The sequence below is a fragment of the Thunnus albacares genome, chromosome 22, assembly GCF_914725855.1.
Source record: "Thunnus albacares chromosome 22, fThuAlb1.1, whole genome shotgun sequence".
NCBI lineage: Eukaryota > Metazoa > Chordata > Actinopteri > Scombriformes > Scombridae > Thunnus > Thunnus albacares.
In genome coordinates this window covers 24,719,858-24,737,492 of record NC_058127.1, presented here as the reverse complement: position 1 = coordinate 24,737,492, position 17,635 = coordinate 24,719,858, and the positions used below count along the sequence as shown (strand labels likewise).

The following is a 17,635-nucleotide window of genomic DNA, read 5'->3' as shown; positions in this document are numbered from 1 at the left end:
TTGAGGGAATATGTACTTTGGTATGGGGCCAGAGCAGTGACATTTACATTTTGACATTGAAAATAAAATTTGGCATTAAAATCAAATCTGCACTGAAAAAAGAAACATGTATTGGCACTGAAACAAGTATTGGCATTGAAAAAAGTTTCACTGAAAAATAAAACAAAGGCATTTTAAAAAATTACAATCTTTCAATCTTATTATCTTATTTTATTTTGACATTTTTTGCATGATGTTTTTCAATGTTTTTTTGTCAATCTTAAGATTTTTTCTTCATGTCTGCGTTTCTTCAGTGACGCTATCAGTATTTTTCAGTGTCACTGGTTTTCAGTTTCAACTTTCTCTTTTTCAGTTTCAACTTTCTCTTTTTCAGTTTCAACTTTCTGTCACCGTTTTGGCATAGGGTGTTGTAAATCTGCTGCAACGTGTTCAGAGATGTGATGAGCCGCTGGCCGCATGAAAGCAGTCAGTCATCTCAGCTGCTAGCAGCCTGAATCCTGCGTCGTCATCCTGGGGAGAAAATGATCTGATGAACTGATCTGTGCAGCTCTTTGGTGATTCATCACTGGTTCTAATGTCTCCGTAGCATTTTTGATATACAATATAATCCTCTTGGAAGATAAATGTTGGAGTCAGTGTTGGAGTGACTCAAACATTTATCCTCCAAGAGGATTATATCGTATATCAAAAATGCTATGGAGACATTACAACTAGTGGTGAATCACCAAAGAGCTGCACAGATCAGTTCATCGGATCATTTTCTCCCTGGGATGACGACCCAGGACTCGGGCTGAGGCGACCAGCTGCTTTCATGTGGCCAGCGGTTCATCACATCTCTGAAAACAGCAGCAGATTTACAAACAGGTGTTATTTGAATAAACTGACCACATATTTTGAATCTACATGGTTACTTTCTCGCCTGAAAACATATTTAAAGGTTGATGGGGGTAAAGGGGAATACTAGGGTTTAAACAAAAAAGAAAATGACCATTGGTTGTATACTGCTATTTAGCCCCTGTATACATTTTCTCAGGTCCTTGAAGGCAAGCCTATCTATGCAGACTGCTTTGGAAACCTTGTTCCCCTCACCAAAAGTGGCCAGCATCATCTCTTCAGCTTCTTTGCCTTTAAGGAGAACCGACTAGCACTCTTCATTAAAGTGAGCACTATTCCTTATTTATTTGTTTGTTGTTCATTTCACACAGAAACAAGCACAATCCTTTTATGCTATCGTGGCAAGTGCCAAAGATATTCATCATATTTAATCATCATATTTACTTGCTCTTGTTGTATGCGACATTGATTTTACCAGATGAACAACTGACTAATGCTAAACTGTTTGGCTGTTGTAGATCAGAGACAACACTCAGGAGCCGTGTGGCCGTCTGTCCTTTATGAAAGAACCCAGAAACTACAGGTCACTCACCCAAAATGCCATATGCAACCTCAACATCACCCTCCCATCATACTGCAAGGTGAGGACATTACACTGTTGTTTGACTGAACAACAGAGGACACTTTCCATTCCATATCTTGTTAGGTCTTGTAAGTAAAACTGGTTGTTGGATATTGAAATTTTACTTTAAATTAATTACCCTAGTTGCTTTTGTAAACAGGGCTATACTGCAATTTTCAACCCATTCACCCTGTCCCTCTGTAATCTGTGCTAATCTCCTACTTATTAATTACTACAATGTAATTCCAAAGCGTAACCTCAATGATTTCATTCTCAAATATTTCAGTATGAATTCTATTTCTTATATTCAAGGGACTCTTAGTAATTTTCGACCACTAGTAATGCTATGGAGCAGTGTTTTTTTGAGCAGGTCCTTGTTTTGTTTCTATTTAGTGCACATGTACAAGAACACACATGACAGACTGTGTCATGCTGTTCCACTGATTGTGTTGGTCCACGCTAAGAAACGTAGCTATCTGTCAGCAAAGGCAAGAAAGAAAGACTAGCAAACATAGATATAAACAATACAGGTTTCAAAGTATTTTAGCTTTACAAATATCTTATTAGGAAGGAAATGCATTCAACACATTTATTAGTTCTCAAGAATACATACAATTAGTTCTGGTGAGAAACATTGATTGTAAACATAACTTTTTTTTTTTACATGAAAACTCCACAGGGTACCTTTAATGTTTGACATCCCAAGTATCAAACTCTGCTAATACTACTGTATGACTAGCCCACATTATTGCTTAATACTGCTGGTTGCTGCTTTATTGTGAAAACTACCCAGTGAGCCAGCTTCAAGGCTGTACTCATTATAGACAACAAACTGAATAAATAATGGACATAGAGGTAATGCAATGTAATGCCAATAATATTCACATGGTAAATGGCTGCATTTATACAGAGCTATCAGGAGCAATTTAGGGTTCAGTGTCTTGCCCAAGGACACTTTGACATGCAGACAGGAGGAATGGGGGATCAAAACACCAACCCCATGGTTAGCAGAAGACCCATTCTACCTCCTGAGCCACAGCCGCTCCCCTTTACACAGCATGGCTAGTCTATGATGTTGTATGTCAAAGAGAGAAAAAATAAAATAAGTATCATTCAGATCAACAAGATAGATCTATTTTTATATTAAAATATTGTGCCTACTGCAGCGTTAAAGATTTCTCTGGCCTTCTCTGAAATCACACTGACTGGTTGTCTTTGTTGCTATGGTAACCATACATTCCCCTCTGTCTTTTTGTCCCTTTAATGTTGCTGTTGTTTTTATCTGTACATTTTTCTGCTTCTTGCTGCTTCTTGCTCTCTAAAGGAGTCCGATTCAGACCAAGAGCAAGAGGAAGAGGTAAAAGCAGCCACCGCTTCCCCGTCTCTCTTCTACTAACTAGCTCTGCCAATCTATCCTGTCAACTGTCTTACCATCAGGACTAAATAAAAAACATGAAGTAGTCAGATTTCTTGATTTTAGACATACTGTGCCAGATAAGATTGTGATGTGTCGGAGGCATGTTCCATTTTTGCTGTTGTGTTGTGTGTCCTCTTTGTTACTTTTTCCTGAAGTAGCAGTTGTGATAGTAGTAGATTTAGAATATTTGGCATATGCAATGAATGAAACAAGACTAACTGTGATGCATTTTCTATATATTTTTTCCAGACCAGCAGAACGATAGAGAAATGTAAGACATTTTTTCTTATTTAATTTTCACCGTAACATATATATAAAAATTGTCTCTATTCTATGATAATACAACTGTCTGCATGTCTTTCTTAATCAAACTAATATGACAATAACAGTGACAGTGTATGGGTGATTAGTCTAATGTAGTTGAGTGTGAAGAGGAATAACCAGACTGATACACTGACACACCCAGCTTCACCCTTAGCTTACTTGTAGACCATATACATCTTATCAAAGCCCTTTAAGCCTCCTGTTTTTTTTGTCTTGTCACACAAACAAATAGGCCTTACCTGCACCTTCCCATGTCAATGTTATGTTTCTCCTGAGGCTTAACTTCACTTTTTACTTTCCTTTTTTTCTGATTTTGTGTCTGCCTCAATAACTTCAATTTAACTCTTTCCCCTTCACAATTTGAGATTGGACATATGGAGAAAGAGTTAAACACTGCCATCTACGTATGTACATAAAAATTAAACTCATTCATACTGTGGTGATCTTTATGTGACAATGGCCTCTAATTTTGTGCTGGCCAAAAGCCAGCAGTAGTGGCGACGCAATGCAATTTGGCTACCTATTTTGGCATAAAAGTGCTTGCATTTTACCTTCTCAGACCAGCAGAGTCAGAACAAACAACAAAACATTTTTGTGGTTTTTGGTACACAATCAGTCCTCTCCAAAATAAAGATAAAAACCTTTCACATATTTTGATTTCTGTATCCTTAATTTTTATATTTTTTCAAAATTTAGAATGCACATCAAAATACAACATTTAATGACATTTGTACTTAGATCAATGAGAGACTCTTGTCAATAATGTCATTTGTAACTGCTTGTGGGATGTATGAGTTCCAATCCTTCACAGTTAGTTAAATAACTGGAGCCATCATACAGAAGCAGGAAGGGAATGAGAGCAGCTATGAAAGGAGATGAGAGGAGCTGATGTGATTTTTCATCACTGAAGCACACCTGGACTCCACCTGCTTATACTGCCTTCTTCTTACCAATAATCTATCATTCCTGCTGCAGCCTCTTAGTTTGTGCCATGCTGTGCCAGGGTTTTCCTAGCACCTCTGGTCGCTCAAATTCCAAAAGTTAGTTGCTCACACCCATGTGCGCTTGCGCTCCAAGATCCTGAAACTGGGTGCTAGTGATTGTGCTAGCAAACAGTTCCAGGAAATTAGAGGTCAGAATATAAGTATTCCTCCTCTAGCATAATGGTAAAGCAAAAAGTAGTCAACCTTCTCACCCTATCTGAATCCTTCCCCTTCTACCCTCCTTGCGTTGTTCGTGTATAAATGTGAAAATGAATCAAATAGCACCTGGCAAATACAGTATACTTGAACTTTTAAATTAACCTCATAATAAACAATACGTGTTACACATGAAACATACTGTACATACATGGATAATATGCTATTGATTAAAATTTCATGTATGTTTTTCAGAAGAAATTAAAAAGATGATACTGATACTGTATGTTGTAGTTGTGTAAATGAACCAAGAATTCACCACATTACTGAATGAGGCATATTAACCAACAACTCTTAATCATGAGCACCTCTTATCCTGTAATTGTAGATTTAATCTGTACGCTGATCTTTCCACTCACTCTATTCATTCTTCACCTGGATCTTTCCATCAGCACTTCCCTTTGCTTTGCATGGAAATAACTTGCCTTACATAAATGTGTATGCGTGTGCTTGAATGTCTGTATGATTATATGTAATGTCTTGTTAATGAGAGTTCATTTGTTGTTTTGTTGTTGTCCTTCGATTTTGGAATGTTCCCACACAGCATCATTTGCTTATGGTTTTTTATGTTATTTTAGTTTGCATTTCTGTTATTTCAAATATTTCATTAGGCAAAAGACTGAATGGAGGACAAAGATAATTAAAATACTGTCCCTCCCTGCAAGATGTCCTTAGTGACTGTGAAATGAATTGATCTGCTTTGTCTAGAATTTAAGGCACGGCACATCATCATATGTTGTATAAATTATCACTGGCTTTCTTTGAAAGATGCGACTAGCATTCTCAGTTGTTTTCAATCCATTTTTGCCTGTCATCACATTGACATTTTCATCTTGAGATTTCTTAATGTTGTGTCTTTGTTGTCCTTTTTTCTGTACTGGTTTCTTGCCTGGTCCCATAGTTATAGCTATTTTATGTATTTTAGTTTTGTTCTATAGTTTTGTCTTGTGAGTGTGGGTGCGCTGAGTGTATAAGCAAGTTATTTCCTGCTCATGTCCTTTCCCATCAGTATTATTTAGCTTTTGCTTTACCACAGTTGTCCACAGACATATGAAAGTATAAGCCCAATTCCTCTGATACCCTGATGTAGAACCCATTGTGAATTTGTTGTCCTATGATCCCTGCAGTGTACTCCAATTTTGTCCTGACCACATTCTCCAATGTCTGTCTCCTTTCATTTGAATTTTTGATTTTCTTTACTCCTTACTTGTTCTTCTTCCTTATGGAAGATGAAGAGACGGAGACATCAGTCCTGAAATCAGAGCTGATTCGAGAACCAGACCTCCTATCCGACGTGTCAGAGATGAAACAAGATTTGATCAAAATGACTGCCATCTTGACCGCAGACTCCACAGAGAAATCCCCTTCCTTAGGAGGGTGTGGTATAGAGAAAGGGACTGAGGAAGTTTCTGGAGAGCCATTAGAAATAATGGAAAAGGACTTAGAGAAAGTCAAAGAGGACCTAGAAAAAGTCAGTGAGATACTGAGGAGTGGAACATATGAGGGGGAGGCGGCAGAGGAGGCAGCAAAAGCAGCTAGAATGGCTGAGGATTGGGTTCTCCTCTCAGACAGTGAGATAGAGGAGGCCAAAAAGATGGCAGCCTTAGAAATTCAAGAGCCTGTCTTACGTGAAACTAGAGCTAATAGAGGGGCTCCCAGGCCTAAAGCCATAAAGGACAGTGGTGATCTCAAAGAATACCTCCTGGATGCACCAGTAAGCTCTAAAATAAAAGCTAAGAAAGAGCCAGTTGTCCAAGAAAGATTCACTGATGTTGTACTGCGCAAAAGTGCAAAACCAACCACTCCAACCAAAGTGCAAGAAAAAACCACAGCTGGCGATGTTAAAAAGCCAGTCAGAAGAAAGGGGAAAGACCAGGGGCAAGCAGAGGAATCGACAGAAGCAAGTGCTCTTCTAAGTGTGCCTACAGCCCCAGCTCCAGCATCACCTGTATCCCCAGTGGTTGAAGAAACTCCCATTGGGTCAATAAAGGACAAAGTAAAAGCCTTACAACAGAAAGTAGAAGCAGAGCAAAAGAGCAAAAAGGTCACTGGAAGTAAGCCTTCACAATTGCCTGTTATAAGCAAACCTTCTTCAAAAGCCAAAGAAAGCCCTAAATCAAAGCAGGGCCCTCCCAAGTCCCCTAAAGCTGAATCTGAAAAACTTGAGGAGACCATGTCAGTTAAAGAGCTGATGCAAGCATTCCAAACAGGGCAGGACCCCTCAAAGAGAAAGTCTGGGCTATTTGAGCTCAAAACATCCACTGCATCAAGATCAGAGAAAACCACAAAATCAGAAACCATCCAGTCAAAGTCCATGACCAAAGCAATAACCTCACAAATCTCTCAAGAAAAAGAAGTATCTTTGGATTCCAAACCTCTCAAGGAAGAGACCACTCAGCAAGACAGAGAGAAAGAAACCAAGTCAGTTGCTGCCACCCATTCAGAGCTAACTGAAACTGTAGACTTTGGAAATGGTGGCCTTGATGATAGCTCTGACAGCTTAAAACATGAAGGTGCGGCAGACTCACTAAGTGCCAGTCCTGGAGATGGAACCCCTCATCTGAGCTCTGAGGACAGTTATAAACATGAGGGTCTAGCCACTCCAGGTACAAGCCCTGAAAGTCTCTGTCTTTCTCCCAAAAATGGACACCAGACTTCTAAAACTTCGGCAGAAACTGCCACAACAGTCAAACATGAAAGTAAAGACACAGAGAAATCTGGAGACTCTGGTGTAGGGACCACTGGTGACCAACTGTCTACAGAATTGACCCTCCCTGTCTCTTCCAGCGAGGCTGCAGATGACCACACTACAAGTGAGTCCATATCTGTTATGAGGAGCGAGTCTAAGCCATCCAAACCTCAAAAGCTTACAAAGAGAATTTCAGAGACTGTAGAAACTTTTCTTAGCGATGATGACAGCCCTGATTGTCAGCTAGCATTGCCTTTAGTTGGTTCTCCAGCTTCTAGATCCTCTTATCAGCGTCATGAAAGCTTAGAGCTGCCTTTAAAACAAGACTCAGATGCTCTCAGTCCAATAGCTGATGACTCTTTGACAATAAGCCACAGAGACTCTCTAGAGGGTAGTCCTCTTATGGATGAAAACTCCTCCCATAAGTCCCCAGACTCCATTGAACCTAGCCCAACCAAGGAATCACCCCCCCATGACTCCCTAGAGAGCAGCCCTGTAGAGCTAAAGAGCTACCCATCCTTCCCATCAACACTAGATCCACCCAGTAAATCCTCTAGCCATCCAGAGCCCTCCAAAGCTACAGACTTCCCCCAAGATGCTTTGCGTGGTAGGCTGCTCCGAGACCATGAGGCTAGTGCTGATGATGACAGTTGTGAGCAGACATCTCAGATGACAAGTTCCGGTAAGAGTCCCCTCTCCCCTGATACTCCTAGTTCTGAAGAGGTAAGTTATGAGGTAAATCCCAAACCCCCTGACTATACATTCCTCTCTGTTCAATTCAAACCGGCTGTCATCCCTGAAGACCCAGAAGAAGAGGATACATCAGACAGCTATGAAGCTAAGAGAAAATTCACTCCGGAGGAGGAGATGTTTAAGATGGCAGCCAAAATAAAAACATTTGATGAAATGGAGCAAGAAGCGAGGACCAAAAAGAACTCTAGAAAAGATGTGTTTCCCTCAGCTGATGCCAAAATAGGGGATGACAGCTATGAAACATTAGAGCCCACAAGTGAGAAGCTTTCGCAGAGTGAATTTGGGCTCAATAGACCCACTGAGGATTCAGAGTTAGCTCTTTTTATTGATCCCCATATTAAAGTACAACCTCCCTCTCCTTTTTCAGCAGGTTTGCATGACGGATCCCACAGCAAAGAGGTCAAGAACACAACAACAACAACAACAACAGCCAGTGTCACTTCAGAGGGACCTCACTCTGTCTCAGACCAGCAACATTCCAAATCCAAACTGAAAACTGCACAGGAACCGCCATCTGTAACAGCTGATAAAGACAGTACTGCCAAAAAGGCTGCTGTAACATCAAACACTGAAAACAGAACTGATGAGCAAAAGGAGGAGAGCTTAAGGAAATCAAGAGAAAAAGAAGATGATCAGGATGATGAAGAATTAGGTGTTAGGTGTAGCAATGTAACAGATGAAGTGAAAGGAGATCAAAAGGGGCATACAGGCACACCAGAGGCTGGACTTGGTGCAACTGTTGCCATAGGTCAAACAAAGGGAATGTTCAAACCGGAGGTCTGTATCTATGATGACACAGAGGAAGATGATGAGGCACTGGAAGCTCCCAGAACCGAGTCAAAAGGTGTCACTGCAAGAGTAGACACTGATTCATGGTCTGCCATGCGGGAGGATGATGCAGCTTTTGCAGCTCGTGTCAAAGAGGAGGAACAGAAGATATTGAATCTGGTGGTGGATCGTCAGTCTTTGCAAGCAACTCCAGACACAACACCTGGTAGAACACCTACAGAAGAGAGCACTCCTACCAGTGAGCCCAACCCTTTTCTGTTCCAAGAAGGAAAGCTCTTTGAGATGACTCGAAGCGGTGCTATTGACATGACTAAAAGGAGCTATGAGGAAGAGGGGGGTGGCTTTGCCTTTTTCCAGATAGGTGAACAGCCTTTAGAGGAACCTGTCATAGAAGAGGCCAGTAGAGAAAGTAGGAGATCAGCAGCAGAACCTGAAGTTGGCCTCAATCTAACACTAGAGGTTAAGACTGAGGAAGATGAGAAATCAAAAGAAACAACTGATTCTCTGCTTCAGTCCCCACCTGAAGGCGATCAGCCTGCCTCTAAAGTTGATGCCTCCAAATCTAAAATCCCTAAAATGGGCATTTCAGCTTCAGCCAAACCTACAAAGAAAGATCAAACATCCCCTGAATGTCTAGAGACTAAAACAGACAGAAATATAAATGAAGGATCCTTAGATTTAGACACAAGCTCCCCTGACCAAATGATAACGAATGTACAGACAGCAGAAACTACAGTCACTAGATCGGTTTACTCTGAGCAGGACCAAGAGTCCTCTGATTCCTCTCCAGAGGAACCACAGTCAGTGATAGAAGCCCCCAAACCAACAGGAAAGTCCAAACAAAGTACTTCCAGTAGTGTTAAAAAGACTCCAGTCAAAACACAAGCTAAGTCTGCTCCTCAAGGTCGGGGTAAATCTACAATAACCTCTCCAGCTCATGCAACTTCCTCTTCAAGCACTCTTAAGAAAGAGGCCTCCTTCACTGCTGAGTCTAAATCTAGAATTCCAATCAAGGCTAGCTCTCTCAAGCCTGATTCTACTGTCAAACGTGCTGAATCTACCCAAGACAAAAAACTTAAGGTCCCTGTAAAAAAGGATACAAGGAGAAAATCTGAGACAGATGCAGGTCCCTCTGTGGATGTCAAAACCAAGACACCATCTTCCAAAGCCAAGAGCTTCTGCGAGGGGGAGTCTACCAGGCCATCTGCTAAAAAAGAACAGGGTCGTCCCACGAGTGCAGAGTCAGCAAAATCTAAAGGTTTCCAGTCCAGATTGCCAGTCAGAGGCAAAAGTGGTCAGTCATCTCATTCATCAACACCCACTAAAGAAAAAAGTATGCCACGCAAGCATTCCATTGAGTTCTTTGAAGAGATAAGTGATGAAGCAGCAAAACTTGTGGAAAGGTTGGCCCAGGCAGAGACCGAGAAAGAACAAGAGGCTGCAGCCGCCAACTCAGATGACGAGAGCAGTCTCATTGATCCATCAATCATAGAAAGAGAAACTTTCCCTGAGATGCAGTTCCCTCCCTCAGGAGACGTCTTTCCCATTAGACCACTGTGGGACGACCCTGTTGAGACACAGATGCAGCGAATCCCAGATGATAAAGTCCAAAGTCAAGGTATCCCCCAGTTTAAGGGGCTATTCTCTATCTCTTGTGCCTCATTAGTACACTGTAGCTGTAAAGGTGCTGCCTCTCTGTCTCTTGTAGTTGAGCCCCGTTGTAATTGAAGAATCCTTGTGGCTGTGTCTCTTGAGTTGTGTTTGTGTTCGTAATGGCGTCTCTCTTTCCTTCTATGTGTGCTGATAATCTCAAGATTGACTTAAAGGCTTTATGGAACTTGTGAAAACAACTTAGTGACTAAAACCTTTAAAGATTTAAGTGTAAATAATTAAACAATCACATGTAATGTAAATAAATTTCTAATGATTGAAATATACAATTCTTAATCATAGTATCACTACAAGAATTATCACAAACATTTTTTATAGGCATATTATCTATTGTTGTAGGTTCTTCATTTGATTTTATGAATGAACCAAAAAAAACTGCCAGTACTACAAAAACTAGAAAGCCAGTGAATATTTTTTTCCATTTGTGAATGTGGCTTGATTTGGTATATCTTGCGGCTTTGACCGCTCATGGCTGTCTGGTGGTATTTGCAGTAGATCCGCAGGATGAAGCAGAGAGAAAAGAGCAACGGTTGGCCATTATAGCCGACCACCTGGGCTTCAGCTGGACGGGTGAGTCACTCCTTAGTTGATCACGCTATCAAGCTCAGTATATACATTAATACTTAATTTTTGTCAGGCTCTCAGACATCTCAAATTTATCTTCAGTTCATTTGCAGATGTTTATTATCATTATTATATCTTATTTTTCTCCCCAGAGTTGGCTCGTGAACTGGACTTCAATGAGGAGAGGATCAACCTGATAAGGATTGAAAACCCCAACTCACTGCAAGACCAAAGCCATGCCCTATTGAAACTCTGGGCAGAAAAGGAGGGAAAGCATGCAACAGGTTAGTGATAAGCCTGGTACATATTTCTCAGAATGATGACATTTTAAACAAGTACAGAGTAGAACCTCTTATTCGAATTTAAAGTTGAACTTTTTAATCGGTTTTGTGTTTCAACAGAAACAACATTGATCAAAACACTCACTAAGATCAACCGAATGGACATTGTTCATCTTATTGAAACCAAGATAATCAAATCCAGTCAGGAGGAGACATCATCACATACCTATGCAGAAATAGAGCGGACCATAGCACTGGATCATAGTGAAGGTACACAAGCCAATGTTAACTTGAAGCAGACTAACAGAAAGTTATAATTGTCTGCTTTCCTGTTATACCAACTTGTCCTGTATGCCTCCCCTTATGCCTTGTCAGGTTTCTCTGCCCTTCATGAAGACATTGACAGCCCCAGGCCAGGCAGGCGTACAGAGGCCACACGTAGGAGTCCAGGCTCAGGACAAGAGGTACCCATGGTGTCAGCAGAAGACCTGTCCTCTAGTTTGTCATCGCTTCATGAGATGACGGGGCGATCAGACACAGACTCCACAGCAACAGGTCTTCTTAGAAATGCCCAGAAAGAGAAACTTCAAAAAGAGATGGAAACAACATAGTAAGTTATTCAGAAAGTTTAACTAACGTGGTAATAGATTTTTCTTCAAAGACAGGATTTTTTTCGTCTTTTCAATAATTAGAAATCACTTTTGACAAACGGATGACTCTTTAGATTTCAGTTGGACTTAAATACATATTATGTAATCAGTACTGCTTAAGTTTACATACCTTAAATTAGCTTTTTGTGGAAAACATTCAGTTTTTTATATTGTGAAGATATGAAGTGACTATATGAAAGACTCATCAGCTTCTATTCTGTTTTTTTAATTCATTATGACAGCCATCCAGTAACTAAATATTGAAATGCATGCTTTGTTTTTCTTTTTGTAGCTCATCACAAAGAGTATATGAGGAATTGACAGACTCGGTACACAAAGGCAGTTTTAGACAAGTAAGTCCTTTCTTCACATTGTACCGCACTTCCCCATACAACCTCCGCTCACATGTAATAGACCCTGTATACAAAGGGGGACCCAAGTTATGTGCCCAGATTACCCCACCTCCTTACCCCAGTGTTGAGCCATGTGATGATGAGGAGGCTACAGGGTATGAGGGAGCAGAGGGGGGTGAGGAGTGGAGCTTGGAGTGTCTACAAACCAACAGTACAGAGTATGATGCTCATCATTTGTCACCGTTGCCTTGGCGAGAGTCATCCAATTGCTCCCGAACAGGTGTATGTGAGAGTCGACCATTGTCTATGACCGATTTTGGAGATAGCTTGTTTGAGTGTGAGCAAGCTGAGCAAGACTTCAGGAAACTGTCAATGGAGCTTAAAGCAACTGATGAAGTGACAGAGGGGGACTCTGAAAAGATAAGCATTACACAAGAATCAACAAGTGAACAAATGCTTCAGCCTTCTTTTGTGCTTCCTCCTGGTCCTGCTACTGCCATGACAGAATCCATGCAGGCCAGTGGACACATGGATGATGTCTCGCGTCGACTCTATCAAGTCCTGTATGGATATGACATAAAATTGATTGATTCAGATAATGAGGATGTGTGTGTAATGCCTATGAATACATCCCCTGAAGATGCAGTTCAAGCTGGTGTCAGAAAGGATGATGTTCAGGGAGCTGCTAGACCTACAAAGGACCATGAGATTGATATTTATCAGGCCTCTATTTCTGCTGACCCTCAAATTCAGGATACAACCACTCAGGCATTAGCAGGTTCTTCAGATGTCAGTCATACCATTCCAGGTTTCATGTCTCAAAAACCAGCCAGCTTCATTGACGTGTCACATGACTCAACGTTTGAGCAGGTAGATGTTCATTCAGTAGATAAACCTATGTCAGTTGAACTTATGTCACCTGAAAATGAGGTTGTGGTATCTGTAGAGTCTACACCTGAAGCTGAAGGGTCTGGATATAGATCCTGTTTACATGAATTCACATGTGATACAATTTGTGATTTTCAAAGCTCAGTTCGTGATAGATCACCTTCACCTGAATACTTGACTGATACAACAATAATACTGACAGAAAGTAGGGCTTCGTCACCTGGTTCAGTTTCATCAGTAAATGAACTGAATTTTCCTGCACCCGATTCCCCCATACCTCAGTTCAGACCCTTGTCTCCCCTCCCACCTCCAGTTTTCCCATGGGAAAGGGGTGATATTGGGGCCTCTGTCCAAGGGCAACGATTATTTTGTGCACCAGGAAGCACATCTATGCTGTTACCTACAGAAGCAGAGGAAAGGCCATTAACACCAATGGTTTCAAACAAAAGACCATTTGGAAGGCCAGTATCACCAGACAGTGAATATAGTGGTGAGAGATCCCTCTCACCTCAGTCATTAACTTTTGACCTAGAAGACAGAGCATCATCACCAGAGTCTGTAATTTTAGAAATGGTGCAGTGGCTTTTTACAAGTTCTGAGGATGTGATGTCTTCTGACTTCAATGACATGAGATCATCATCTCCTGAATCCATAGGGTCCAGCACTGCATATTGTGGACTTCCACCAGATTCCCCTATCCCAGAATTTAGACAAGCTGTCTCTGAGTCTTTTATAACTTGTCAGTGTAGATCATCATCACCAGAGTCTGTGTCATCAGATATGGAATTTGAAACAGCACTTTTGTTATCAACACTTTTTGAAGACAGGCCCTCATCCCCAGAATCTATAGCATCTGTTAATGAATATAAAGCACTGTCACCTGACTCGCCTATACCTGAATTTAGTCACAATGAGCCTGACTCAGCTATTGTTGTGATAGGAGAAAGATCCACTTCACCTGAATCAGTATGCTCAGATGTAGAATATGGTTCCATGTCTCTAGCATCACTTTACAATGAAGATAGACCTTCATCACCTGCTTCACTTGTATCTGACAATGAAAATGAAAATGAATCTGAATCGGTTATACATATCATTGCACAAAGATCTCCCTCCCCTGAATCAATAAAATCTGACCAGATAGAATGTGATTCCATAATTGCTGATCGAAGACAGAAATCACCTGAGCAATTAGTATCTGATACAGAGAACAAACTACCAACACCAGTGGAATCAGTATCTGAGTATGATGATGATTGGGTTGTTATATCTTTGTCTGATATTGAGGAAAGACCACTTTCACCAGAGTCACTGTCTGACTACAGACCAATGTCGCCACAGTCCGCAATGTTAGACATCAGAGCATCATCCACTGAATCAGACGCATTAAATGAGTGTTTGTCCCCAGATTCTCCCACTCCACAATTTATGTCATGTGTGCATCATGATGTTACTATAAATTATCTTTCATCATCACCAGAATCTGTGTTATCAGATACAGAGTATGAGGCCATGCCATTGCTATCATATTTTGAAAATAGGCCTTTATCTCCTGATTCTAGTGGATCTGTAAGTGATAATGGGCCATTGCCAAACCCTCTAACTGACCCACCTCTTGAGGAAGACCTGGCACTTGAAACAGCACATGCTACAAATGTTGTAGAGGAGACAAGTGCAGAAAAACAGTTTGAAACAAAAACAAATGTTCTAGAAAAGTCGAAAATTAAAGAAAAAGTTTCAACATGTATTCTGTCAAAATATATTGAAGAAAATACTAAAAAATGTAAAGAAACTGAAACTCCCGAGATACAATCAGTATTACTTGATGGCCGTGAGTCTGGCCAAAACATTGTCACACCACCAGCAGATACTGAGGTCTTGTCAATACCTATACCTTTGTCTTTAACAGAATACTCAGTCGCAGTCCAAAATTTAGCTCATGATGCAGAACTTTGGAAGCTCATCTCTCAAATCCGTGACCCACAGTATGTAGGAGAAACCTCCATGAGTAAAACAGTGTTTCAGTTTGCTGGAATAAGGACAGAGTCCTATCAAGCAAAGTCAGATGGAAGTGCTGTCTTCCAATCAGAAAATGACCAAAGATCATTTTCACCTGATTCTGAAGCAGAATATAGACCGATGTCACCACAGTCACTGATGGTGCTGGATGCACTCAGACCAGATTCCTCCCAGTCAGGGAGATCTGTAGATAGTAAGCGAGCTTTAACACCAGATTCCCCTATTCCTCAGTACCTTGCCTCTTTCTCTGGACACTCTCAAGTTTATCACAGATCAGTGTCAACAGAGTCAGTGATGTCAGATCTGGAACTGGAGACTGATTTTAAAATTTCAATGCTTTTTGAGGACAGGCCAGCATCTCCTGATTCAGTAGCATCTATAGACATATACGGGGTACTATCACCTGACTCACCCATTCCTGAGTTTAGACAGTCTTTACCAGAATCAATTGTTCATTCTACATTGGATCGGTCTTCATCCCTTGAATCAATAGCGTCAGATCTAGAATGTGGGTCTGTCTCTTTGTCATCATTCTTCACAGAGGACAGACCATCATCCCCAGATTCTGTTGATGAAAAAAGGCCATTTTCATCTGAGTCACCCATTCCTGTGTTTAGGCAGGCTTTACCAGAATTTGCTGTTTCGCCCATGAGAGAAAGATCCTTTTCACCTATTTCAGTTTGTTCAGATCTAGAATATGGTGCAATTTCTCTGTCACAATTGTTCTCTGAAGTGAGACCATCCTCACCTGACTCAGTAGTTTCTGGAGATGACTACAGAGGTGACTCACCAATACCTGAATTCAAAACAGGGCTGATTGAATTTGTCTCAGTTATTGCTCATAGATCATCCTCTCCTGAGTCAGCGATTTCAGATATTGAATATACACAGTCAAGTGTAGACTTAAGTATTTCCGAACAAAGACCTGACTCACCAGAATCACAAGTTTCCGAGAGAACAGAGAGACTGTTGGGTGGTAGCAGTCAAACCTTACCTCTAAAAGTAATCACAGTGCCAGTCTATAGACTTGTTTATGATGCTGAGCTTTGGAAGTTCATTTCTCAAATACGTGACCCTCAGTATGTTGGGGAGACATTTTGCAGTAAAACTGGTGTTTTTGAGTATGCTGGAACAAGGCTTGAATACGTACCAGCTGATTCAGGTGTGAAAGAGGGGGGATCAAAGAATAGTGTAGAGTTGGACAATGCAGATTCATCTGATGCAGATGTTCTACATGCAATGCAAGCAAAGATTGAGGGAGAAGAGAGACCAGTGTCACCTGATTCTGAGTCAGAATACAGGCCTTTATCACCTGGGGAATTGATATTAATGAGTACATTCAGGTCTGACTCTCCTGAGTCTTTGATATACTTGTCTCCAGATTCCCCAGTTCCCCAATTTTCCATTGAGTTTGCTAACATTGCACAATCCCGGCCATACTCACCAGAATCAGCAGTGTCAGATGAGGAATTAGACATGTGCATGTCCTTACTTTTCAATGAAAGTAGACCTTCGTCACCTAGTTCAATCATATCTCTTGATGAAAACAGGGCATTGTCACCTGACTCACCCTTACCAGACTTCAGACCTGCAGAACCTGAATCAGTTACAGCTGCTTTTGGGTACAGGTCCTCTTCACCAGAGTCGGTACTTTCAGATGGTGAATATGGGTATTCAACTTCAGAGACCTTTACAGAACAGAGAGCGGACTCACCTGAATCAGTTGTTCCCATGTTTGAAGAAAGACAGTCAGATGATGGTCCAATATTTAGAGCAAACAAGCTAATATGCCATCTATATGACTCACATTATGGAGGAAAAGCCTTTGAAAGCAGGGTTCCTGTTGATTCAGATGCAGAAGAGACAAGTAGGCCATTGTCACCTGACTCTGAGGCTGAATATAAAGCTCTCTCACCTGAAGCCTTGAAGTCACTGAGTTTTCTGAGGTCTCATTCTCAGGAGACAGGGAAGTCAGTGTATCAGTATAGATCTTTGTCTCCAGATTCACCCATTCTCCAATTTTCTGTCTCACTTCCTGAATCTCCCATGGAAAGTCACAGGGCACCATCCTCTGAACCTGTGTCAGATAGTGAAGTATTTGATGTTGCCGCTTTTGCTATTGAGTCAAGGTTATCATCTCCTGAATCAATACGATCGGTGAGTAAAGGTAGGCCTCTCTCCCCTGACTCACCAGTGCCTGACTTTAGGACAGAATTACAAAACTCTCTTGCTTTAGTCAGTGGATATAGATCTTCCTCATCTGAATCAGATTTCTCAGATTTCGAGGATTCATTAGGAGACATTCCCTCAGAATTTGGCATTGGAGACAGACCAGATTCTCCTGATTCAGTGACATCAGAAATTGAGATGAGGCCACTCTCACCAGAATCAGTGCCAGAATATAGGCCCATGTCCCCTCAGTCACTGATGTTAATAACAGAAACAAGAACATCATCTCCTGATTCAACAACATCTGTTAATGAGTTAAGGACTTTATCACCAGATTCTCCTTTACCACAATTTATCCAATATATAGAATCAATTATGTTAGTTACAGGTAGCAGGTCATCATCACCTGCATT

At 41.1% G+C, this 17,635-nt stretch overlaps 1 protein-coding gene across 3 annotated transcripts in view; it reads left to right on the top strand.

Annotated features, from left to right (window-relative positions):
• ank2b (ankyrin 2b, neuronal) overlaps nucleotides 1-17,635 on the top strand; it is a 149,456-nt gene that overhangs the window by 116,635 nt on the left and 15,186 nt on the right. For 2 of the 3 annotated variants that reach the window (XM_044341039.1, XM_044341040.1), the window contains exons 34-43: nucleotides 1,034-1,159; nucleotides 1,353-1,475; nucleotides 2,781-2,813; nucleotides 3,123-3,144; nucleotides 5,626-10,245; nucleotides 10,791-10,868; nucleotides 11,015-11,146; nucleotides 11,264-11,413; nucleotides 11,519-11,753; nucleotides 12,086-12,146. In XM_044341039.1, coding sequence (XP_044196974.1) covers nucleotides 1,034-1,159; nucleotides 1,353-1,475; nucleotides 2,781-2,813; nucleotides 3,123-3,144; nucleotides 5,626-10,245; nucleotides 10,791-10,868; nucleotides 11,015-11,146; nucleotides 11,264-11,413; nucleotides 11,519-11,753; nucleotides 12,086-12,146 — 5,580 coding nt within the window. The remainder of the gene's footprint in view (nucleotides 1-1,033; nucleotides 1,160-1,352; nucleotides 1,476-2,780; nucleotides 2,814-3,122; nucleotides 3,145-5,625; nucleotides 10,246-10,790; nucleotides 10,869-11,014; nucleotides 11,147-11,263; nucleotides 11,414-11,518; nucleotides 11,754-12,085; nucleotides 12,147-17,635) is intronic. The other variant, XM_044341038.1, reaches the window with a different exon arrangement.